At 42.1% G+C, this 25818-nt stretch overlaps 1 protein-coding gene across 2 annotated transcripts; it reads left to right on the forward strand.

The window, feature by feature from the left end:
- Positions 1-605: 605 nt before the first annotated feature.
- Positions 606-16263, forward strand: gnrhr1 (gonadotropin releasing hormone receptor 1). Of its 2 annotated transcripts, XM_034891429.1 has the most exons (4): positions 606-899; positions 4599-5115; positions 12314-12515; positions 15003-15406. In XM_034891429.1, the coding sequence occupies exons 2-4, from the start codon at positions 4600-4602 to the stop codon at positions 15404-15406; spliced, it is 1122 nt and encodes a 373-aa protein (XP_034747320.1). In that variant the 5' UTR covers positions 606-899; position 4599. The 2 variants fall into 2 exon arrangements, with proteins under 2 accessions (XP_034747320.1, XP_034747321.1); XM_034891430.1 differs by lacking the exon at positions 606-899 and having other exon boundaries at positions 4600-5115; positions 15003-16263.
- Positions 16264-25818: the final 9555 nt, after the last annotated feature.

The raw sequence follows: 25818 nt of genomic DNA on the forward strand, positions 1-25818 counted from the left end.
GAACAAGATGTTTTACATGTGGAATTTACATTGCTATATTTATTAGATCAGATTAACTTTATTGATTCAAAATTGGGAAATGTCATTGCTTCAGCAGCAAAATATCACTGTACACATACAGAATATAAAAGAAATCATAAATAGGACAGAATAAAAAAACAAATATTCAAAAATAAAGATGAAAAATACAAAAGAAAGAATGTAGAAACATATATACAACTCAGGAACACAAAAACATGTACAACTAGGCTACTTAAGTAGTATTTATAAATATGTAGGCTAAGTAAAAACCTATGTTTATGCAAGTTGCACTTAGTTAGATCCCATGGATTATAGAATGGAAGGATACAGTGCAGATCTATTTATAGATTTTATGCATTTGCTCTTATGACATTGAAAAGTAAAATAATAACACAGTCATAAACAGTTCAGAATGCCGACACTAACTAACGCCAATCAAAGCAGGCATGTTAGAGTTGCAGAGACACCGTGAAAACTAGCGCTCCTCTCCTCACCTCTGCACCAAGAGCTCATATTTTATTTTTGGAAATTTTCCAGGAAGTGTCTCTCACACAAAGGTGGCTACCGCCGCAACACCGTGCACGTCACAAGCCTCAATTATCCAATTGGCATTGATTCCTGTGGCTCCTTGTTAACGCACCATAGATAGAATATATTTATGCACTGTAGGCAGTGTGTGCGCGTCCAGGCGGGCTGATGAAGGGTGCGATCAAATAGATAAATAAATAGATGAAGATATGAGATACTGACAGAGTGCATGCGGAACCGCCGGAGGAAAGAGAGCAGGCAAAGTGCTGCTTCAGCGCGTTGGACAGCTCCGCTCTGCATCTCTCTGCATCTGGTCACCAGCAAGCCTGGCTGACACGATTCTCCTCCAGGTAAGAATATTGCTGCTTGTGTCTTTGTAGTTCAAAGTAATAAAGTGTGCTAATAAATAGGGTTTGGTTTGTTTAAGTCAGTGTGAGTGGGTGCAGGCCGGCGAGGACGGGGCGAGGGCGCGTCACCCCCCAATGTTGATGTAATGCTGTCTAAAATAGCCTATACGGGAAAAAGTGGAAAGAAAGGGCTGAATGCATACTCTCACATAGAACAGAAGAGTTGTGATGGTTTTATTTTGTGACATTAACATCGTTTCGGTGTTATGATGCCGGCACGTTTGTGCGGGCTTTAAGAAGACAGAGCCAGAGACAGAAACAGTTCTTTGGTGCAGCGACACATGCAGAGGTGCAGTGGCCTCCCAGCAAGGGGCGCTCCAACGCCGCCTTTCACCGACCAGACCAGCGTTGTGTGCATGTATAGTGGCTAAATGCAATATACTTTAAATTACCGTTTACCAACTGACAAAGCATGATGTTTGTTAGCACATTTTTTATCTCAGTTTGTTTTCTGAAGCAGTCATTAGCTTCTATGTATTAAAACAGTTCAAAACCCCACACACTGACAGAGTTTAAGCTTGCAATTGATATATATATATATATATATATATATATATATATATATATATATATATATATATATATATATATATATATATATATATATACTGTATATGTGTGTATATGTTTGGCACTTCCACTGAGGACGTAAACTGGAAAGATCTGAGAGGAAAGCCTTTATTATGTGTTATGCGACTTACATACCACCGCTATATACGAATATGAAAACTTTATTGTCCACAGATATCCAAAATGTTCTCAAAATGTTCTGGTTTCTCCAAGAATACAAGAGAGAGAGACAGGACATTACAAAGAGTGCGTAGCCGAGATGGCAATATGGACAAAAACAGACATGAACATGTCATAAAAAGTGACTTTACAAAAGTGAATATGTAAATAAATAGATAAATATTATGTTATGCTTTGCATAAAACCTGCAGCCCGGCAGTCTACCTCAACCTACATTCCATCCTTAAGTACGGTTCCAATTGTTATTTTGCACTTTCACAGCATTGGGGATGAAGGACTTCTTGAAGCTATTTCTATTTACTGTAACTCTAAAATGCCTCCCTGAGGGTTGGAGTTCCAATTTGCTGTGTAATAGATGGGAGGGGTCACAACTAATTTTCTCAGCTTTGTTTGTAAGGCCTTCCTAATAAATACTGCTTGAGGTTCTTTTGTGGCTTCGCAATCATTTTTGAGGCCATGTTCACTATTTCTATGTTTAGGTTACCGTACCACATAATCAAGTTAAAAGATATGCTTTCTACTAAGCTTTTCTCTCTGAAGTTGTTAAGTTTTAGTAGCAGGTAGAGCCAGATAAAACCAGTGTTTTCTTTAAATGTAAGTTTGCCATCAATATTTTTGCCAAGATATCTGAAGTCTCTTTTATATAGACCTTAGTGGTCCCCTAATACTGTATCTGAAGTATCTTTTATATAGACCTTAGTGGTCCCCTAATACTGTATCTGAAGTCTCTTTTATATAGACCTTAGTGGTCCCCTAATACTCTATATGAAGTCTCTTTCTCAAAATTCAGCCTTGGTGCAGAATTACAGCCACTAGAGTCAGTCCCACAAGGAGCTTTCCTTATTGTGTCATTTCTGATTCTGTAGCTTTTAAGGGAGGAGAGAGGTGGCCTTGACCAACTGCCACTTTGCTCGTTTGAAAGCTATGATGTCTCTCTCTCATAGGTGGGCCAAATTCTCTGAGCGGGCAAAGCAGAGAAAGGGGAGGTAACCTTGCCCCTTATGACCTCATAAGGAGCAAGATTTGTGAAATGTAATGCTTATGTAGCTGATTGTTAAACTTCTTTTAAAAAGATATTATATATTGTAGTTGTAAAACAAGTTGTGAACGTAATTTTGACATATCATAGCAAACAGTTGATTACTAACACATCCAGCAGGTACTGCGCAAGATTATTCATCAAGAGTGGTGTCCACATGATGATTGTAAGTCTAAGACTTTCTTTTTTTTGGCTCTGTGTTTGGTCTCCACCAACTCTTGAGGGAATATGTGTCCTAGCTGCTAAATGCTCCTCTATGTGTCTGTCTGCTGCTTCTGCACCATCTGTCACCACCTGCTGACAATTGATCGGTGAACATAAACATATTAATAATGCATACTTTATTATTCCCAAAAAGGGAAATTACAATGTTTTCACTCTGTTATTACACACAGGCCTGAATTAAACACACATGCTCAGTACCTATACATGCACTAATGGAGTGATGTCAGAGTGAGGGAGCTGCCTATTGTAAGGACAACAGAACTGTTGGTGCTTTACTCAAGAGCACATTGGCAGTGCCCAGATATCTGTCCATACTTTGGTCTGTATGGGAACTTGAACCAGCAACCCTACAGTTCCCAACCCAACTCTATACTGACTGAGCTGAGTTTGCCACCCACAATACTGTCTCTTCTGGAGTGTCAGCTGAGTGGAGAGTACCACCTCTATTGATTAAAGGAACTTAAAGAATAATTCTGGACATTTTTTACTTTACTCATTTTTTTGTTATTATTTCCCTTTATTAGACAGACAGGCAAAGATGTGTGAAAGGGGGAGTGACATGCAGCAAAGGGGCCGCAGGCCAGATTCAAACCCAGGCCCGCTGCGTCGAGGAGCAAGCCTCTGTATATGGCACCCACTCTAACCACTGAGCTATCTGGGTGCCCTTTTTTAAAATCACTCTTGAGTGTCATAAATATCTTTTGATTGAAAAAACCCAGCCCTGAATCAGTGCAAGCAACACGGATCAGCTGCAGCTATGTGTATGAGCTTCTACTGAGCTAAAACTGCAACTGACGGGGCATGTTTTAGAGTGCCTTTGTGCTTCTTAACAGAAATAAAATGCAATTAAAATGTCTGTGAAACATGAACAGTGCCCTAACATGACAACAAGATACGCTTTCAACTCAGACATTGTTTAAATTCACCTACCCTGGTCCCTGTCTTCCTGCCGGTAGCTTGTAGCTGGTAGTTGCTAGCTCCTAGCTGCTGTCCGGAGTGTGTTCACTCAGGCTTCTGTGATAATCTTCCCGACAACAATTCACGGAGCGGCGGTGGTGTGGCTATGTAGCTGTAGTCTCGCCCTGAAGTCCCGTTGTAACAGGAAAAGGGAAACATCTCGCTTTGCTCTACTGTTTTTTAGAGGAGGAATAAACTTACCAGACAACAGCTAGGAGCTAGCAGCGAGGAGCTAGCAGCTAGCAGCCAGCAGCTACCAGCTACTGGTAAGATTGAGACAGGGACCAGGGTAGGTGAATGAACAATGTCTGAGTTGAAAACGCATCTTTTTGTCACTTAATGGCCCTTTTCATGTTTCACCGACATTTTAATTGCATTTTATGTCTGTTAAGACAAATTCCGTCCAACGTTCCGACACAACGCTTCAGTCGTGTCGCAAAAATTGATTAGCACTGTAAGGAATTACAACAAATCTGTTGGCGCGTCCACAAGCCAACTGGGATTGCACAGCCCCCCACCATGCAGTTACTAGTAACCAACGCGGAGGATTGAAAAACCCTTAATGAATCGTGTGCCTGTCAATCATAACAAAGCATTTTAAGAGGTGATTTTAATCATCATTATGCTCGTTTGTGTCAGTGTCAAATTATCATGTTCTCCCTCTACTATAGGATGTCAGGAAACCTGTCTCTGTGGGTTTCCACTCCAGCAGATCCTTTACAAAATGGCCTGCTGAACTCATCTGTTCCACCCTGGGAGGCTCCATCCTTCACTGTGGCTGCCCGCTGCCGTGTAGTAGCCACCCTGGTGCTGTTTGTCTTCGCCGCCTGCAGTAACCTGTCAGTCCTGATCAGTGTGTGCTGGGGGCGGGGTTATCGCCTGGCAGCACACCTGCGCCCGCTCATTGCCAGTTTGGCATCAGCTGATCTGGTGATGACTTTTGTGGTCATGCCACTGGATGCCATTTGGAATATCACAGTGCAGTGGTATGCTGGGGATATAATGTGTAAGCTGCTGTGTTTTCTCAAGCTATTTGCCATGCACTCAGCAGCATTCATACTTGTGGTGGTAAGTCTGGACCGCTATCGGGCCATCCTTCATCCTCTGGATTCGCTCGATGCTGGGCTCAGGAACAGACGCATGCTTCTGGTGGCCTGGACTCTGAGCCTGCTGCTGGCATCACCACAGGTAAAGTAGGTTCTAGGTTACACACTTAGCCTTAAGGTCTCTATCATTTCTATCAGCTGGAGCTGAGTCTATAGCACTATTCGCACAGGACTAGTTTTACCTGGGGACCTCTAGTAATTTGTAATAATTGCAGAAATTGTCTGTCTGTGTCAGACACAAATTACACCGCAAATTAACTACCATATTTTGCCAAACACAAACGGTTGTGTAATAATATTAGTCCTGTGTGCATCTCTGTGATTAGGAGTTGGCTTGGCTACGTAGGCAGTCAATTCAATTCAATTTATTCATAGTATCAATTCATAAGAATTAGTTATCTCGAGACACTTTACAGATAGAGTAGGTCTAAAGCACACTTACTGTTGGGTCCTTTACAAGGACCCAACAGTTCTAGTAGTTCCCTCCAGAGCAAGCAACAGTGCGACAGTGGCGAGGAAAAACTCTGTTTTAGGAAGAAAACTCGGACAGACCGAGGCTCTTGGTAGGAGGAGTCTGACAGGCTGGTTGGGGTTGAAATGAAGAGTGGCAATAATAGTCACAATAAAAGATAATTGAACAGTGAGTACACTGTGCGGCATTACAAGGCACAGCTGGACGTAGCAGGGCACCGCAGGACATGTAGCAGGACCACAGCGACAGCTGCAAACATGATTTTGGAGCCTCCCTGATCCAAAGAAACATGCTGGGGGGAAAAGAACATAAGGACTCCGGGGAATGACTCCCCAGAGCTAGGTTAGTAACAAGCATTTCTGGTTATGGATGCACACAAATGGAAAGATAAAGGAGAGAGGAGCTCAGTGTGTCAAAGGAAGTCCCCCGGCTGTCTAAATCTATTACAGCATAACTAAGAGAGACAGGGAAAAGAGAGGAGCCTGGTCAGGCTAAAACTCTCCCTTGCTGGATTGGGCTTTACTGCCCGGCCTCCCTCTAGTTTTATTTTATTTTATTGATTATATGTTAAATGAATCTGACTGGAAGAGAAACAGAGAAGAGAAGGGGTGCCGTGTCTGCAGCTATTCCCCCCCTTCCCTCGTCGGTCTAGGTCAAACGCTGCCGCTCCTCACTCCCTAACTGTAAGCTTTATCAAAGTGGAGAGTTTTAGTATTTAATTAGGATTAAAGGAATCACACTAAGTTGGTTTATGTCATGTTTATCCAATCAATCTCAATTTGTCAATTTTAACTTTTTTCTCCAATTTCTCCAAGTACGCTAAAGTTAGCAATGGAATTCCACAAGGCTCAGTGCTTGGACCAATTCTATTCTCCTCATATAGGGATGACCTAAAATTTTCAGATGTTAATCATGATGAAAGGTTAGCTAACAGTTGTACAGACAGCTGACGTTAAATACTAGTTAATGAAACCTGGTTGAATGTAACTAACAATCTTTAGAGTCGAACTGTGTAGGACCCTTAAAATGAACTGAAAAGGGATTTAGATGGTGTCCAACACAACACCAAGAACTTTTCAAAGTTTGTGGCTCAATGTCAAATAGAAAACCTTCACTTTAATGCTGCCACTTACCTGGCATTACATGTAATAAATAGTGCCACTGTGGCTAGTGAATAGATTTTTAAAAAATAAATAAACTGGGCTATAAAATAGGAGCTCTGATCCAGGACCATCACAGAAATTTCAGTTTCTAAGCAGCTCCTAAAACTCTTTGTAGGAAGAATGTTCAAAAGCAAAAACTCTTAATGAAAAATTGTCTTAATGACCAATAGGGTGGCAAAAAAAATCTTACACCAAACATGTAACACCTCTTTCATTAAAGTCAAGAGGGCATCTGATTTCTCCGTTGCTCGATGTGCATTCTGTAAAATAGAGTGTGGTCTAGACCTGCTCTATATAAAGTGCCCTGAGATAACTTCTGTTCTCATCTGACACTCAGTCTTACAGGGAGGTGTGTTATTTTAACAGTGCTGGGCGCACTGTTAAAATAACAATGAAATGCTGAGTTATTAACTTTAGACCAGGTTTTTGTTGGTTAATGGCGCGATCCCTTTTCGCTGCCTCAAGATAGCAATTTGCCAAGAATTCACCTGAACACACCTCCCTGTAAGACCAGCACGCCCTTGGGTGCAAAGATGGACGCAGGTGCATTTGCTATTTAAACAACGTGGGCACAGGACGATCTTAAAATAGCAAAGACACTTGCATCAGGCTTTGCACCGTGCTGCGCCGGGTGCAAGATGGGGCCCTATAAATATTGGCCACATACTGTATTAAAAACACCTCAAATCAGGGGTCTTAAATGTTTTCTAAGCCAGGGGCCCCTTAACTAAAAAAGAGATGGAGCAGGGACCCCGTCAACATATATTGTATAAAATGAAGTTGCACATGAAACTAGAAATATATAATATATATATAATAGTCATACCTCGGGTTGAAGAGGAATAATGCGGATTCCGTCCTGGTCGTGGAACAACGGATCAGATCTTCACTCTCGCAAGGGTCCTGGAGGAAGCCTGGGAGTGTGCCAAACCGGCCTACATGGGTTTTGTGGATCCGGAGATACTGTGAAAGGTGCTGCGGGAGTAAGGGGTGAGGGGGTCCCTTCTCAGGGGCATCCAATCTCTGTATGACCAAAGCGAGAGCTACGTCCAGGTTCTCGGCAGTAAGTCGGACTCGTTCCAGGTGAGGGTTGGCCTCCGACAGGGCTGCGCCTTTGTCACCAATCCTGTTTGTAGCATTTACGGACAGGATATTGAGGTGTAGTCATGTGGGTAGGGGTTGCAGGTTGATGGGCTGGGGATCTCATCGCTTTTTTTTGCAGATGACGTGGTCCTGATGACATCATCGGCCTGTGACCTTCAGCATTCACTGGATTGGTTTGCAGCTGTGTGAAGTGGCTGGGATAAGTATCCGCACCTCTAAATCTGAGGCCATGGTTCTCAGCCGGAAACCAATGGAGAGCCTTCTTTAGGTAGGGAATGAGTCCTTACCCCAAGTGAAGGAGTTTAAATACCTTGGGGTCTTGTTCACGAGTGAGGGGACAATGGTGCAGGAGATTGGTCAGAGAATCCTCCGTTCCCCTCTTTTTTCAGACAGTTCCATTTGGGGCACCCAGAATTCCCCACACAGTGAAATGATAGATAGTAGAAAACCGCTTCGCGGCACAGACAATTTCTTTTTTAAGTGCTTGTGCCACCCGCCCATGTGTCATGAAAAAATGCGTCTGTCCACTTCGCCCGTGCCAAAAACGCTGCTGAGTTGCTGCATGCATAGTCTCTAAACAGATTGAGTGCACCTGCACAAATTTTCCAGTTTCCTCTTCTTTGAGGCATTAAAGAGCTACAAAAAGGAAATATAGAGAATCTTGTTAAGGCTGGAAAATGAGTGCATTCCTAGACTACTCACCTACATACCAGGCCAAACTCATAACGGATGTGCCTGTGGGCAGATTATTGACCGTTCTTTGTTGAACATTCGGTACCATTCTGTAATCCTTTTGCTGTTTAGGGTGCCAGTAGTCTCGCATTGCCTGACCTATTTGGCTGCCATGCTTTCCTGATATATGGGAAAAACTCTGTCTTGTTTGTATTTGTTTTAGCCCTGTTAATAAGCCCTGGATGCAGCGACGGTGCCCTTGCAAAATAGATAGAATAGAAGGGAAGAGACATGGCAGGTTTTATCCCAGAAATGTACAACCGTGGAGTAAGATTAGGGTGCTAATAGTCATAGTTTTTTACATGCATTTTGAAGTATCACATTATAAAATGTTAATGGAAACGACAAAATTCAAAAAAATTTAACCTACATGTCTATAGTCCAGGTATCAGTCGGATGGGGGAAGGATAAGGATACGGGTCCCATCCAGTGTGGCGTACACTTGTGGCACAAAGTTCTTAGTGATGTTGCGGTGTACTATGTCGGGTAAATTGACGAATTGGTTCAACACTTTAATTTGTATGGGCATGCAAAATGTGTATACACAGCGGTAAAAGGTTGTCTGGCTGACACAGAATGTCACTGCCACAACCCTGTATTCTGCACATTTGGCCAACTTGTACAATAATCTCCATTTAGCCAAATAATTTACGCTGCAAATCCCTAAATATAAGCTTTCTATGAAGAGAAGTAGAGATATGGAGGGGGCGCACCATCAGTGTGGCTACACAGTGTGGTGACGGTGTCTGCCTCCCGGACCCAGTCCTGGAGCTGGTTCTACAGGAGAACAGCCTGATAGCTGAAGGCTCTGGGTCCTGTTCTACTTTTAGAGACTCTAGGAACCACAAGAACTCTGCATTCTGGGAGCGCATTTGTAGCACTTACTACAAGCGGGAGATAAGTTAGGACCAGGCTCTAGGTTCGGATGAGCAGTTTGTAATTAAATAATAATAATACCACAGACCAAAAAGTAAATTTGGATGCTGGCCTTTTTTTTTATAAAAGAGTAGAAAGAATTTAGAAACAGGTAGATATAGTAAATGCTAAATAAATTCTTGCTAGCTAACGTCAATGGTAGGTAGCCGCTAGCTAACCCTAGCTAGAAGGGTTGTGGTAACTTTTCCAGGAATGAGTCACTTAAATTTTGGGCTAAAAACTCAAAGGCCACATGGAAAATAACAAAAGAAATGTAAAATCAAATATAACATTCATAGTTCATCAGAATGAAAAGCTTTGGTGAATTATATCCAGCACAAATAAACCTTTATCAGTCAGTTAAAAATCTTGCTAGCGACCACATTGTGCAGGCCATACAAATTCCACGTGAGGTGATGCATGAGGAAAAAAGAGCCTTCTGTTTGCTTACCAAAATCCCAAGTCCAACATGAGTTGAATGAATTGATGTCCTTGTACAACACACAGGTGAATCACATGGATGCAATGTGATAGTCAATTGTGGATCTTCTCACGGGAGGCTTGCCACCTTTACCGTCTACATCTAGCGTATGACGTGGCCTCAAGCAGCCGAACATTCATACTTCTAACTTTCGGTTAAACTTATGAAATAACAAACAAAAATAAACCACAGTGTGTAACATGAAACATTGCTCACTGGCTCAGTCTAGCTCACGTCTTCCTTGTAGCATGTAGTCATGTCCTGCCCTCACATTCTTCCTGTAACAGCCATTCTGAGTGACTGACACAGCGGCAGTATCTTAAAACACCAGGATACTTTATAACATGACAAACTTATAGGATGCATTGCTACCAAAACTTGGATGTTCATTTTAAAATTTATTTAACCTGGTTGAATCAATAACTGCATACCTAATATTATGAAATGTGTCTGCATATATTTTCTAGTTTTTTATTCAAATTAAGCTATTTTATCCAGGTTACACAGTGCTCAAGTGGGACAATAGGGCACTATGAGCTCTTCAAGATAAGATGGTGCTTGACTATTTAGAGTTTTGTAGGTCAGAAGAAGGATTTTAAATTAATTCAATCCTTGATTTTACAGGAAGCCAATGCAGACAAGCTAATACAGGAGAAATATGAGCTCCAGCACAATAACCTCGGTAATGAAGGAACATGTCACTCAGAGCATCAACAGTGTGGCTCTGAGCGCTATGGCAGAGAGCTATATCAAGCTTTGGGTACACACTTTTAGCAGTATACATTTATTGTTGTTTTGCCCTTAAAATATGTTGGCGACTAGAAATACAAACTCATAATACCTGTACTGTACCTTAGGGGGGCAGTAGCTAAGTCAAACCCGAGGGTTGCTGGTTTAAGTCCAAGTACTGACCAAAATAACAGAACACACCCATACAAAATTTAAAATTATTTTTTCGGCATTTTAGGCCTTTACAGTATTTGACAGAACAGATGGAGACATGAAAGGGGAGAGAGAGCGGGTATGACATGCAGCAAAGGACCACAGGTCAGAGTCAAACCAGGGCCCGGTGCGTAAAGGACTAAACCTCTAAATATGGGCGCCTACACTAATAACTGAGCCATCTGGGCGCCCACATCGCTCTATTTGTACTTGACTAGGTCCTGAGCATGTGTGTATATATTTCAGGCCTATGTGTAGTGATTTCTATCAAAACACAGTGTAAATTGTAATTTCTCCACTGGCTTTCAATAAACAGTATAATTTATAAATTAAATTATTATTAGCAATTACAACATAATAATTCAAATTGAGTATTGTCTTAGCCTGTCTGTCAAGAGACCACTGATGTGGTAAGTCATACTCTTCCTTACGCTAGTGCTGTGTTCCTTCTCTGACATCACTTCATCAACAGTGTGTTCACCCACAGCCCTTCCATGAACAGCCATTTAATGCCAATTTTCTGGGATTTGGAGTGTTATTTTGTGTCTCTGGTGCTTCCACACGGATTCAAACTTGGGAAAAAAACTATCCATGCAGTTTTGAGTGAGATACGGTTTCTGAATGTCCTCTGTCTTCAGTCTACCGGTGAGCTGTTCAACATCTGCACGGGACGAGCCGAGACGAGGTGGATAACCATAGCACAAGCTAGCTTGTTTTCAATGGCAAAACACTGCTACAACACCCACTAGTTGACCAAAATCTCCAAAAGAACTACTTCCATGACCCTGTTCTGCAGGTATTTTACAAGTGGCCCTTGTTTAGAAGAAGTCTCCCAGCTAAGCCTGCCTTGGACTGACCAAAGTTGGAGAAAGAGTTATCTAGCAGATGGGATCTTACCTAGCTACTAAGCATGTGGGACTCCCTACAAAGATTGTATAGAAATTACATGTCTCACTCTGGAGCTAAAGCAAGGGAGACGTCTCACTCTTTAGCTAAAACAGAGCACTAAACACACAGGGTGAAAACAGATCTGCAGCAATGTGTGGTATAACAAAAATATGGTGTTTTTTTAATACAATTATGAACCTGAAGATCTAGTGATTGTAGTAACTTCTTTAGAATGTTATATCCTTAAGCTCTTTGAATGGTATTATCTACTCTGGCTTTCCCAATGTTTCAGACACAGATATGTTAATACTGGTCTAAGATGATGAGAAATAACATTTTCTTGAAGGAAGGAAGGACCCCTTCCCATCTTCCCCAAAAAGGGAATCCACTGCCTTTTACATCTGGACTCCAGAACATTCAATGACTAACGTTTGCATCAGTGTTCTATTTCTTACATGGTATAATTGGTACGCTCTAAGGTGCATTAAAAGGACTAAACACTGCTACACTGTTTGTGCTGCACTGTGTTTTTCTGTGACTGCATCGAATTCATTCCTCATCTCTTTACACTCTTCATCCTTAGCTGTTCATCTTTCGGGCCATTAAAGCTGAAGGAGTGGACTTCACTCAGTGTGTCACCCACGGAAGTTTCCGGTATCTCTGGCAAGAGACGGCATACAATATGTTTCACTTTGTGACACTGTATGTCTTCCCCCTACTTGTCATGACCTTCTGCTACACCTGCATCCTCACCAAGATCAATCGGCAAATGCACAAGAGCAAAGGTGTGTGACTCTCTAAAGACTTTTAAACATTGAAATAATTAAAAGTAACAAAGAAACATGTCATCATTGTAACAAAGTGTACGTTTGCAATTTTGAGTATTTAAGAAAAAAATGAAGCGACAGTCACATGAAAATATGATAAGTGATGTGTAAATGGAAACAAAGAAAAGAGAAAAATCTGAAATTGCAGCAGAAAAGAAGCTGTTGGAGCTTCATATTCAGAGAGGTGACAGTCTGCCCTCTGCTGACACTCCCTGTTGGACAAACATAATGCAACAAAATTAAGTATGAAATCATTACGGGTTATATAAGGTTAGCATCATCACGCTTACTGATATGAATGTTTGTTTCTGCAGCCACTTTTAAAGTCTATATTGTGTTTACATCCCTGTATTAGAGGCCTACGTCCAACATAGTTTAAAGACCATTAACTGCTTCAGCTAAGATTTATCTTATGGGCGGTTTTCCTTTGCTATGAGGGATTATTTCTGACATCTCTGGTGCAATTACTGCCTGTTGATAAGCAGGAATAGAAAGAAAGAATGTATTGAAATCTTTACATCTAGTCGAATAAGAAATAAACAAGTTTTAGAATTTAGATTTAGAACAAAATGTCTGACTTCATACAATGTAGTACTGTTACAATTAGGGCTGTCAAAATTAGCGCGATAATAACGAGTTAACGCAATCATATATTAATTTGATTAAGAAAAAATGTTGCAATTAACGCACGTTGTCTTTGACCCCTTGAATGACCCGTATTGAGGTGTTTGCACAGGGCGCGCGACACTGATGAACAGTAGCTGTGCTGCCAAGTGGTAGTCTCATAGAAGGGTGTGCAGCCAGATTGAAAAGAATCAGCACAGAAGTTGAATTATGGAGAAAGAAGGGATAATGGATGGGAAGTTTATTTTCAAATCTTTGCCAGATAGTACACTTGACAAAACGAAAGTTACATGTAGCATTTGTCGAGCTGAGTTTAGTTATCACCAAAGTACATCCAGTCTGAGGTATCACTTGCAAGCCAAGCACACGGATCCCAGCGTAAGCTCTGCTTCTGGTAACGTACGACAAACTACACTTGACAGCCGTTTTAGAAGCAGATCGATGGATACGTCGACCTGCAGTAAACTGACCCAAGCTATAGCTAAATGTATAGCCACAGCATGCAGACCAGTTTATATAGTGGAAGACGAAGGACTCCGTGATATTATCCGGATTGCCTTCGGTGACCTCACGTAGCCTACGACTTGCCATCCAGGGACACAGTCATGTCCAGGATACACGACACAGAGAAGGTAAAAACTAGCTATGAATTTGCACAACACAGCTTCTGTCGCGCTTAATGGTGACTATTGGACATCGCTAGGTAATCATAGCTATCTTGGAGTAACAGCTCATTACATCGATCAGGAGTGGAAGCTGCATTCACATGCATTGACTGTAATGAGAACTGATGAGAGGCATATGGCTGACGTATGCGAGAGTCATTTTATGGATGTGGCGGGTCAGTGGAACATTGAAGAGAAAGTGAGCACGCTGAACACAGACAGTGCTAGAAATATGATTGCAGCTTCAAAACAGCTACCATTCGAACACCTGCCGTGCACGGCTCATAGTATTCAACGCTCAGTCACAGTGTCTCTACAAAACTGTGCATTTGACGGTGCACTTGATAAATGTCGCAAAGTGGTTGGCCTCTTCAAACATAGCCCACCTAATACTGCTGAACTCAAGACACAGCAAGTTGACTGTCAACATCATCAGAAATGATTTTGTTTTTTGTTCCACTTTACATTCAATAATTGTAAGTAACTTCTTGATTACAAATGCAGTAAATTACAGACAGTCAATAAAACCCCCTTGAGATCAATTGGTCTAGTTTTTACTTATTAAGTACATTTGGTATGAATGACAATGTGTTATTACATTTGATAATCTCATTTAACTTCAATTGGTGTGGATTTGAAATAGAATTTTAAAAATGCGATTAATCGTGAGTTAACTCACCATTACTATGCGATTAATCAACTAAAAAATGTTAATCGTTTGACAGCCCTAGTTACAATACATTCAATAAAAATAATTTTATAGTCTCTAACATAATCTCTTGACTAGACCAGATTAAGGGCCTAGTCGCACCAGAATGTCGTTCTTGTGGTGCACGGAGCTTGGTAAAATAATAAATACTTATAATCAGTTTTTTTTCCCCTTGTCACAGTCGTGGCCTGGCGTTGATAAATGCACTGGTTTATACAGTGTGTGATGCTCAAGCACACACATGAAACAACAGCAGAGATTTTCACTGTATAACAACTTAAGTTCTAGCTTTTAAAGTTATTTTGGCAGTCAGCACTGCAACGCCCTAAAATAGATCATCTCCCATCTCACAATTAAGCTGTTGAATTGGTTATTACCTATTTGCTCACATTTATGGAATGTATGCGTTCCTATATTTGAGCTTTTTCCCATGCTGTCTTTCTGCAGATGGTGAACACTGCCTCAGACGCAACGGAACAGACAAGATACCCAAAGCCCGGATTAAGACCCTTAAAATGACCATTGTGATTGTTAGCTCCTTTGTTATCTGCTGGACACCTTACTACCTCCTGGGGATCTGGTACTGGTTCCAACCAGCCATGATCCAGCACACACCTGAGTATGTGCACCACATACTGTTTGTCTTTGGTAACCTGAACACATGCTGTGACCCAGTCATCTACGGCTTCTACACAGCGTCTTTTCGGGCTGACCTCGCTGACGTTGTTGCGTGCTGCCACAGTAATGCCTCACCTCACCCTGTGGATCGTATTTCTGGTAGAAGTGCTCGAGCTCCAGTGGAAATGGAGTCTGATCTAAGCTCAAACCAGCAGAGTGGGAACCCTGGTTAAACCGTGGTGACCTGATTCTGAGGAATTAACCAATGGCCTTAGTGAAGGTATCAGCTGTTTGATGCTCAACCATGACTATATTACTGGAAGGTGAAAAACTTGGCTTTTCTCTGTAGGACTGTGTGAGCCGTAGAACTGTGTTATCTTTGCTTCTCTTCATGGATGTCAGATAATCGCCAACCCTTTGTAGGCTGGCTCAGGTTTGACTCGGACCAACACTTAGTTATGCTCCTATAGGTTTAAATTCCCAGGTTACTTCTAACACACTGATCTCCTCTCTCTATTTGTGTGCATTCATGTCTCATTAATGCATGTTAACTAAGCTTCTTCCCCAGAGTCCGTGCTTTCTCATCTCGCAGATTTCCTTGGATTGTGGTGGCACCTGGATTGTGGCTGCAGCTGCTGCTGTGGTCCTGCTCTGTGCCCACTGTTGCTTGTGTATCAATATTGTAATGATGTGCATCTTTTTTTTTTCTCTGTCCATATTTTTCACTCTCTCTCTCAATTCAGTTTAATTCAAAGGGGCTGTATTGGCATGACAGTTTTCTAAAGCATCAAAATATAGTTTGTCCATATTTGGACAGCACCCTACACAATAAAACAGCAATATGAACATTAACACACTAAATCAATCATCAATTTTATTTGCCACATCAAATTATACAATGTACAATTCCAGTAAAAAGTTATCCCATCAGCTCCTTCATGTGCATGAATCATCATATAGGATACATACAATGTTGCCGTCAGATCGGCACACAGAAAAGGGTCACTTGGTTTAATGGCACCAGCACTCTAGGATCCAGCCAAGTCTTGGCCGATGGACACCTCAGCTCCAGACATCCCAGTGAAAATGGACACAGGCACAGAGGAAACCCAGCTCACTGTCTGACGCCTGCATAGTGGCTAGCAAGACGCCCAGCATGTAAATGTACTGTATTTATATAGCGCTTTTCCAGTCTTAACAACTGCTCAAAGCGCTTTTACATCTACAGGAAACATTCACCATTCACACACATTCATACACTGTGGCCGGGGCTGCCGTACAAGGTGCCACCTGCTCATCAGATAAACACTCACACACATTCACACTCCGATGCGCAGCACCGGGGGCAACTCGGGGTTCAGTGTCTTGCCCAAGGACACTTCGACAACGACTGCAGCGGCGGGGATCGAACCACCAACCTTCCGATTGGCAGGCAACCGCTCTACCACTGAGCCACAGCCGCCCCAGCAGAGAAGTCAATTCCTCCACGATTGACTCAGTAGCCCCCTGATGTAGAGATGGAGATGGAAACGATGATCTTGCTGGTCCAGGTAATAGGGATCGTAGCCATAGGTCGTAGCTGATTGCCATCTCCACCTCTGTGTTTACTCTGATGTTAACATTTGAAAACTTGAGCTAGTTGGCTAGCTAACCCCGGCTAGCAGATACGGCAGGAGGCTAGCAGAAGGTTGGCAGAGTAGGCAGGAGACTGGCCTCAAAACCACATGCCATCACCATGAAAAACATCAACCACATAAAGCACAACTGTTTGAAAAAAATATACCTTGGCAACATAACAACAACACAACATTTTTCTCTCTTGACAGTACAGAGATATTCTGTCTTTTAGGGCTAGATACCCTTCTAGTCTACTTTGGCTTTTAGTTTGTTCTTACCAATGTTCCGGATATATTTCTTCATATTGTCTTAAAAGTTGCTTTTCTCGGATTGTTGTTTTGAAATCAGTGTTGTTGTGAGACTGGTCAGCGTGTGCCTGGGTGGGGCAGCTAGCCTCAGTTAAAACTGACATAGGGGAGTCTTTTCTGGGCTCAACTCTTGAAGGACTTTGGAGTGGAGGGTGCCTTGGGTGGCTGGATTTTATGTGGTTAAAACGCTCTCTTTTGTATGCAAATATTAGTAGACATCTGCATAATGCTCATCATGCCTTTGTTGGGTGGGTTTCTGTGCATGTGTAAATGTATCTGCAGAATTCTGCAAATAAAGATTCTGTTGGATGTTTGTCCCAACAGGTATTGCTCTGATGACTGAGTGGACCCCATACTTCACTACCATACAGCGCAATGGACTGCATGACACTAATATTGGAATTTTGAAATTATAAAATGTTCTCTTAACCCTTGTGTTGTCTTCCTGCCCAAAATGTTGTTTTTCTGAATCCAAATGTAAAATGAAAAACCTTTTATCATGGTTAAAGTCATTTTTTTCAACCCCTTTCAACGTTTATTAACCTTTTCTGAGCCTTTTGACATTTTGTGGGTTTTTCCTGATTTTTTTAAAGCTTTTTCTTTTTACATTTGTCACGCTTTTATTGAGATTTTTCTTTCTTTTTCACACTTAAAAAAACACACACAAATTCAATTTATTTAACTTGTGAGGAGCGTTGTTGGGAACCATCTACGTTACTTCAATTTGTTTGAAAGAAACCCAAATTCCTATATAGAAAACTTTTGTATAGTGGTCAAATTTGACCTGAAGACAACAGGAGGGTTAACTGCTGTTGGCTGTTTTGGCTTTTTCTTTTAGCACTTTCACTGCAATGTTGAAGCTCCCTGATGCTGTTATTGCTAAGGTAGGTAAAACTCATGCTTTCTTCAATATATATATGATAATTTATGTTAAATTGTAAGCTTACTTTGCAGTTTTTTTTGTTGGATTTTTCTATGATGTCCCGCTGTTTTGTAACATTGTGAAATATCACGTCATATCATCATGTCAATGGCCTTGTTTACAACATCTCTGGTAGAGACATATGTGATTCCTCAGATCCGGTGAGTTCAAAACCATGATGAATTTGAATTTTTTGTTGTTGTCTGGGGGATCTGTAAGTAGGAGTGAATTTAAACACCTTACTGGATTCCTTTTTGGTGTCTCTTGTTTGACCTGAGAATTTAAAGAACACATTAATTTAGTTGTGGTCAAAAAAAGGGGGGGGGGGTTGCAATCTTACAGTGAATGCCCTACTACCCTAGACCCAATAGCTGAGGAGTATGTGGCTCTCAATAAAAAGTCCCCTCTGATCCTGATATTGACTATGTTCAGGCCGAGGGGCTGACAGAGATGCATCTCCCTGCCACTTTGTTTTATTTCAGAGTCCAGGGTTGCTTTGCCGGGTGATGGTTGGTGTGGTAAACAGGGGCGCCTGCCCCAAAACATGATTGCTTCCCCGTGGGTAGATGTCATCAGGTTCAATTACTGTTCATCCCTTCAGGTCTCCAGTTGCTGTAGAATCAGAAATATGTAGGGTTCCTGAGGGTAGCCCTTTTCAACAGCTTAATTGCCTGGCCAGTGGCGTTGCAGCATTTTAACAGCATTTTCCTGGGACTTGGGACTTTCTTTTTCTTCTGAAAAAAGCATGTTTGTGTCCAGGAATTTCCTATTTTAGCCAGCAAACAGTACCAATTGTGGTGCTTGTTCTTCAGGCTGAGTGGAGGGAAGCTGGGATGAGCAGAGCTGGCGGTTGGCAGATAGCTGTGTGGGGGAATCAGGAGGTGCTAGGGTGTTGTTGGGCTGGGTGCCTAGCAGAGACGGTAGGAAAGAGACAAAGCAGGGGTTTGGGATAATGACAGGGAGTAGTTTTAGTTGACATTGTTGGGACTGCTGAGAGCTGTTCTGGCAGGTGTATGACTTGCATGGTGGAGCTCCTTTCTCTATTCTCAGCATCCCCCTTCAATTTGGCTAACTCAGTACTGATCACACAGTTTTTCTGTTTTAGTGCCACTACACTTCCCCTGAGGTCACATGTCAAAGTCTGCCTTGCTCTCTTGAGCTGCTGGAGCTTCTCTTGAAGCTGCTGCATGGTGTTGGCAGAGTTGGCAGGTGTGGGAGGGCCAGAGATGGACAAGCTGGTAGGGTTCTCTGTTGGACTCTCATCATCTTTACTTTCACAGGGGACAATGATCCCCTTGGTGTCCACTTCTGCTTTTTAACAGGAAGAATGCCTCATTCCCCTGGACCGTAACCTTTTCTTTGGTGTAGTATTTGATAGTGTGCAGAGGGTCATCCTTGTCAAGATCCTTGTCAATATTTACAGATCTCTCTGTGTGTTTCTCTTACTCTCAGTATCTTTCTCCCCAACTGGTCAAAGCAGATGGCCAACCAAGAGTCAGTGTCTGTCTGAGGTTTCTGCCGTCACACCAAATGCTTGTTCTTTAGTGAATTGCTTGATCTTTGTAAATTATGGGGAAATAGGTCTGGCAATGCAAGACTAAGATTCTGCAAAAAAGAGTGTGGCCTAGACCTACTCTCTCTAAAAAGTGTCCTGATATAACTTCAGGTATGATTTGACACTATAAATTATATTGAACTGAATTAATCTGTCAGGAAGAAATATCCTGTTATTTATGCAATTATTTGATCAACATAAGTGCAAGTTATGTGAATGTATATGTAACTTAACAATGTACTGCATGTTACTGCACCAACGTTATTATTCTCCAATTGCTAACAAGTGTGATGTGAAGTATCAATCTGATACTGTATATGCTCAATAAAAGTCTTCTGGACAATGTCCATGAAAGTTGTCACCAAATTTCTGTCTTGTGTGTTACAGTAGGGTTGATAGGTAGACTGAATGAATCAACCATTACATTTGGTTTTATGGAATATGTTTAACTTGCATGATATCACACTGTTTCAACTCAGAAGGGCAGCATGTACCTTTGGAGATTGAGACAAAACAATCGGAACTCAAAGTTCCACTTACCAGCCTTTTCAGAGCTTTCAGATCAGTAAGGATGGGACGTTGTTGACCTCAGCTGCGGAGGTAATAGAGCGGTGAAAGGAGCACTTTGAGGAACTCCTAAATCCAGCTGACACGCCCTCTGTGGTAGAGGCGGAGCTGGAGGATGATGGGGGATTGTTGTCAATTTCCCTGATGGAAGTCGCTGAGGTAGTCAAACAACTCCACAGCGGCAAAGCCCCAGGGATTGATGAGATCCGTGTTATGGGTGAGTGAGGATTGGACCCAAATGCAGAGGTGAGGACGGCAGGCAGGTAGGCGGGGTTCAACAGGAGTTTATTAACCGAAGATTAAGGCAAACACAGGGAGCAACAGTGGCTGGCAAATCCAGGAATAAAAAAACAAAGAAAAGTCCCACATGGAAAAAATCCGAAAACCAGTCCGGAGAAGCCAAAACATAGACAAAGAAACTGCACAAGGAACAACAGGATTAACTCACAGGGAAGATGCGACACAACTCTCACAAAGACTGAGTAAACAGGCAGGCTGACAAACAGGACTTCATACAGCATGGGACAAAACAATCTGGCACAAGACAAGAGAAACACAGAGGTTAAGTACAAGAGGTAACGAGGTAATGGGGAACAGGTGAGACATCGGGTGAATCACATTAGGGCGGGGCAGGACATCAGACAAACAAAGCGAAGCTAGACAAGACAAGACAAGACAGGAAGCTGACTATCAAAATAAAGCAGAAGTAGAACAAACAGACACAAGGGAACAAGACAAGGCCAGGAACACAGGACCACGGAAAAGACAGACAAAAACACAAGGAGGCCAAAGAAAGGAAAACATACACCTAAACAAAAACCCCAATCCACAACAATCCGTTCCAGAAATGCTGATCGCTCTGGGTGTGGAGGGGATGTCTTGGTTGACAGGCAACATTGCGTGGAAGTCTGGGACGGTGCCTAAGGAGTGGCAGACCGGGATGGTGGTTCCCCTCTTCAAAAGGGGGGACCAGAGGGTGTGTGCCAATTACAGGGGCATCATACTTCTCAGCCTCCCTGGTAAAGTCTACTCCACGGTGCTGGAAAGGAGGGTTTGGCCGATAGTCAAACCTCGGATTGAAGAGGAACAATGCAGATTCCGTCCTGGCCGTGGAACAACGGATCAGATCTTCACTCTTGCAAGGATCTTAAAGGGGGCCTGGGAGTATACCCAACCAGTCTACATGTGTTTTATGGATCTGGAGACGGCGTATGACCGGGTCCCCCGGGAGAAATTGTGCTTCCCAGGGCCATCCAATCTCTGTATTACCAAAGCGAGAGCTGTGTCCGGGTTCTCGGCAGTAAGTCGGACTCGATCCAGGTGAGGGTTGGCCTCCGCCAGGGCAACGCTTTGTCACCAATCCTGTTTGTTATATTTATGGACAGGATATCGAGGCGTAGTTGGGGCGGGGAGGGGTTGCAGTTCGGTGGGCTCGGGATCTCATTGCTGTTTTTTGCAGATGATGTGGTCCTGATGGCGTCATCGGTCTATGACCTTCAGCACTCACTGGATCGGTTTGCAGCCGATTGTGAAGCGGCTGGGATGAGGATCAGCACCTCTAAATCTGAGGCCATGGTTCTCAGCAGGAAACCGATGGAGTGCTTTCTTCGGGTAGGGAGTGAGTCCTTACCCCAAGTGAAGGAGTTTAAGTACCTTGGGGTCTTGTTCGCGAGTGAGGGGACCATGGAGCATGAGATTGGTCGGAGAATAGGCTAGGTGCACGACTCAACTTCTGTTCTACTTCCGCTCCTTCGAGTGTGTGGGTGAGTACTTCCGGTACGATGGCAACGTTTTACACTCGATGTCTCCAAGACCTGCCCAAGCTAACCATATCCGACGTCTACAGACTGGTCCGAAAGGGATGCTCTGCCCCTCGGAGTAAACGGGAAAAAGGATACAAGATGTACCTTTCTAGTTTTATTGACAACTATGAAGGTAAGTTTGAAAATTGACCGCAAACGCATTCACATTGTGCTACCGCTAACTAGCTAGCTAACAGTAGCTATGTAGCTAACATTAGTCCGTTGTCCTGTTGCTAGATATTTTAGATTTGTTTAGATCGGGCGTAATGGATACTGCCTTAGTTAGGATTAGTATGAGATTGTGTATTGGTTCAGAAATCTAGAGACAAGTAGCGCAACCGCTGACTAATTGCCGCGATCAAAATGATTTACCACCTGACTGTCCATTCGTCAGATTGTTTGATCGACTGTACTGTGTTTAAAAGAAGTCTAACAGTGTTTTGTCTAACATAACAAGAATGATGTTGAATTCCCACAGTGTCAAACAAAGACCCTGCAGGGAGTGTGACCGTCAGGTCTGTATGCTATAGGTCCATGAGAAAGCATGAGAAGCCTCACGACCTCAGAGTAGGTAGGACAACATGTATTACACCAGTTCAAGTCAGATTCTGGGGTACCTTTTGTGACTATAGTTGGTGATGTGGATGTAGAATAACAATAACATAACAGAAGCCTGTTTATTTGACTTAAACGTGAACTATACTCTCATGGACACCCCAGAAACTGGATGTTACTGCTCCCGTTCTTTGGAGCATAAGTTTACGTAAGTAATAAGTTTAATTAGGCCTGTTCATGATCAGTGTGAGGTAAGAGCTGATTATGTACCCTTAGTCTAGGCCTGTTGTTCTAACTGTATTATAATACCAAGAAATATTTTAACAGATTAGTGTGAGAGACTTATTGGTTCTGGTTGTTCTGGTAGCATAATGAATCAATAATAATAGGGCTGATTGATTATGGAAAAAATATAATCACGATTATTTTGGTCTGTATTTAATTTACAATAGTTTAATACGATTATTTGTTGACTTCTGGAAAGATGTTGGAAATATTGAAATTTAAAAGAGAAAATAAGAGTTTACTTTCAAAACATAATGAACTAAATAATTGTTTTTCTTGATTATTCTGTTTTTGGGAAATCATAATCACGATTAAATTTTGGTTAATTGCACAGCCCTAAATCGTACAGCTACTATTTTCTTGTGTGTGTGTTATGTGTGTTATGTCTAACATTACATGAATGATGTTAAATTCCCACAGTGTCATTATCTAATGATCATGTTTTATTCATAGATTACTTTTGAGAACAGCTCACCAATTTAAATAGCTGTGGCTGAGTGCTCCTGTGTTGCTGGAACTGCTCTCTGCAACCACAGTGTTGCACTCCTGTATCAGACCACCAAGTACTCTATGCTGCAACTCAAAGCAGTACCGCCTGTCCTGAGCTGCACAGAAACCGAGCAGCGATGGCATAAACCACGAAGACTGGTAAGTACTTATTGAAAAAACTTGTGAAGTCTGTCTGGTGTATTAGTGTTGTTAGTTTGTGATGGAATGTTATGGTGGCTAACCAACTTATGTCCTTTTTTTGTTTGTTTACTTGTTGGCGTGTGAAACCAGGCAGAGTGGGTAACATAATCTTTATCTCAACAAAACCCAAGTCAAGACAGTACACAGCTGCTGATGGTGTAAGGTAATAATGTATTCTGCAGTCATTGTCAGATTCTTTTTTGTTTGACCCAGATGTTCTGAAGGTCGACGAGGCATACCAGGACTTCACGGCAGACCTTGCTACACTAATTACCACCCTATCCATAAGTAGTGATGTCCCCCTTGTCGATTCAGCTTTTGGGACCGTTCAAGAAGGCAGCCCGATTTCATACCAGCACCCAGTACCAGTGAGTAGGGTAGTCATCCACCACCCAGACGCAACCCCTCCGCAACCGCTTCCGTTAGATGGTCACAGGCTGGCCCCGACCACATGTTCCTTTGTGTGCACTCACCGACAACACCTAAATGTAGTGTCGCTTAACATTAGTTTTAACATGGCAAGATCCATCGAGAAGGCCACAAGGGAACAGAGTGGCAGTGCAGAGTGGCACAACTTGAGAAAGATGAGGCTCACCTCCTCCAGGTTCCAGGAGGTGTGCCATGTCCGAGGTCACAGCTCTGCAGAAAACCTTGCAGAACGCATCCGCAAAGGTGGTGTTCAGACAGCCTTGATGAAGAGGGGGCTGGCACTGGAGCCAGTAGCTATTCAGGAATATGCCCGCATTAAAAACATCAACTACTGGCCATCAGGATTTGTCATCCATCCAGATGCTCCCTGGCTCGGATCCTCTCCAGATGGTGTTGTTTTTGATCCAAAGGAGGCACCACCTTTCGGGCTGGTGGAGGTGAAGTGCCCTAACGTGAAGAGCTATATGGACTGCAGGTACCTGCACATGAAGAGTGGCGCCTTACACCTGAAGCCGGGCCACAGCTACTACTGGCAGGTGCAAGGCCAGCTGCTTATCACTGGAATGAAGTGGTGCGATTTTGTTGTTTTTGCAGAGGAGGACCTTCTTGTACAAAGAATTTATAAGGATGCAGAGGTTGCTAAGGTTATAAGGGAGAGGGGGGATTACTTCTTTTTCTATCATTACTTGATCTAATCTTTAAAATTAATTGTTCATTTAATCAGTTCTGTTTCAATCAGTTGATGAATGTTTTTGTTCTAGTTTTATTGTTCATCTTTACAAATCTATACAAAGCCTGGACTAACATTAGGCTCAGTAATTAACCTTGTATGTTGTGGTTTTATTGTTCAGATTAACACCGCTATACAAGCACAGTCTGATGTGGTTGTGGTGGTGTTCATGTTTACAAATCTATACAAAGCCTGAAGTGATAATTGTTCAATGTTGAGTTTTCATTGTTTGGTTTAACAAATCTGTACAAAACTAGAACTAATGCAGGCCAACAATTGACCTTTTGTACCTATTGAAATGAAAGCCTGAGTGTTAAAAGCTTTGTAGATTATTGATTTTTGGATCATTGAATAAGTGTAAATTAATATTTCCTTAATAAATTCTACATGTTCTAATGTCATCTCTGGTTTTCATTTCAGGTCAGTATATCTCATTTAAAGACTATTTAGTAGTGTGAAGTAACTCAAATTGTACAAACTGTAAAGATGAAAGTATTTTCTGTATTAAGGATTGATGCTAGTGTTTTTACTCTGTGTTCTGACTGACTGTGTGTGTGTTATTACAGTGAGCATTTTTACACTTTATTTGTGCATTTCAGAATCAGCTTTATTCGCCAGGTATGAGGACACATACGAGGAACTTTACTGTGGAGCATTGTTGCTCACACTGTGCTTACACACAAAACAAAAATATGTACACACTAATATATTCACACAATATATACATACTCAAAACAGAACAATATAGAGGCATGTGTGAACATAGAGTTTAATACAAATTATTTAAATATGGAGCATAGTGCAAGGATACTGTGATAAAGAGTGTTATTATATTACAGTATGAACATTATGGACAGTTCTGAAATAGAAAAAGAGAATGATGAATGAATAACAAATAAGAGAGATGTGCAGTTCTGCCCAGTGTTGTTAAGCAATACAAAAAAATAATTCATTTTTGAGTTGCCCATGCCTTCACCAACGGCCCATTCTGGTAATTGACCAGGAAGCAGGCAACACTGAACAATTCATCAATGTTCCCGCATATAGACAGTGGTATGTCCTTGTCAAACAGTTTGTTCACTTTCACTCACATTATGCACCTCTCCCCATGCACTCTCAGACGGGCAATTGACTGTGTCTGTCTGACATCCTCTCGACTCATTTGTTGTTTGTTGCTGAGAAAGG

The sequence above is a fragment of the Etheostoma cragini genome, chromosome 14 (genome assembly GCF_013103735.1).
Source record: "Etheostoma cragini isolate CJK2018 chromosome 14, CSU_Ecrag_1.0, whole genome shotgun sequence".
Lineage (NCBI taxonomy): Eukaryota > Metazoa > Chordata > Actinopteri > Perciformes > Percidae > Etheostoma > Etheostoma cragini.

Bases quoted from the DNA above. Each gene is read 5' to 3' on its own strand.
- gnrhr1 (XM_034891429.1), top strand. From the start codon at position 4,600: ATGTCAGGAAACCTGTCTCTGTGGGTTTCCACTCCAGCAGATCCTTTA. The intron at 5,116-12,313 runs GTAAAGTAGGTT...CTTCATCCTTAG, and splicing joins TGCTGCTGGCATCACCACAG to CTGTTCATCTTTCGGGCCAT. The intron at 12,516-15,002 runs GTGTGTGACTCT...GTCTTTCTGCAG, and splicing joins GCAAATGCACAAGAGCAAAG to ATGGTGAACACTGCCTCAGA.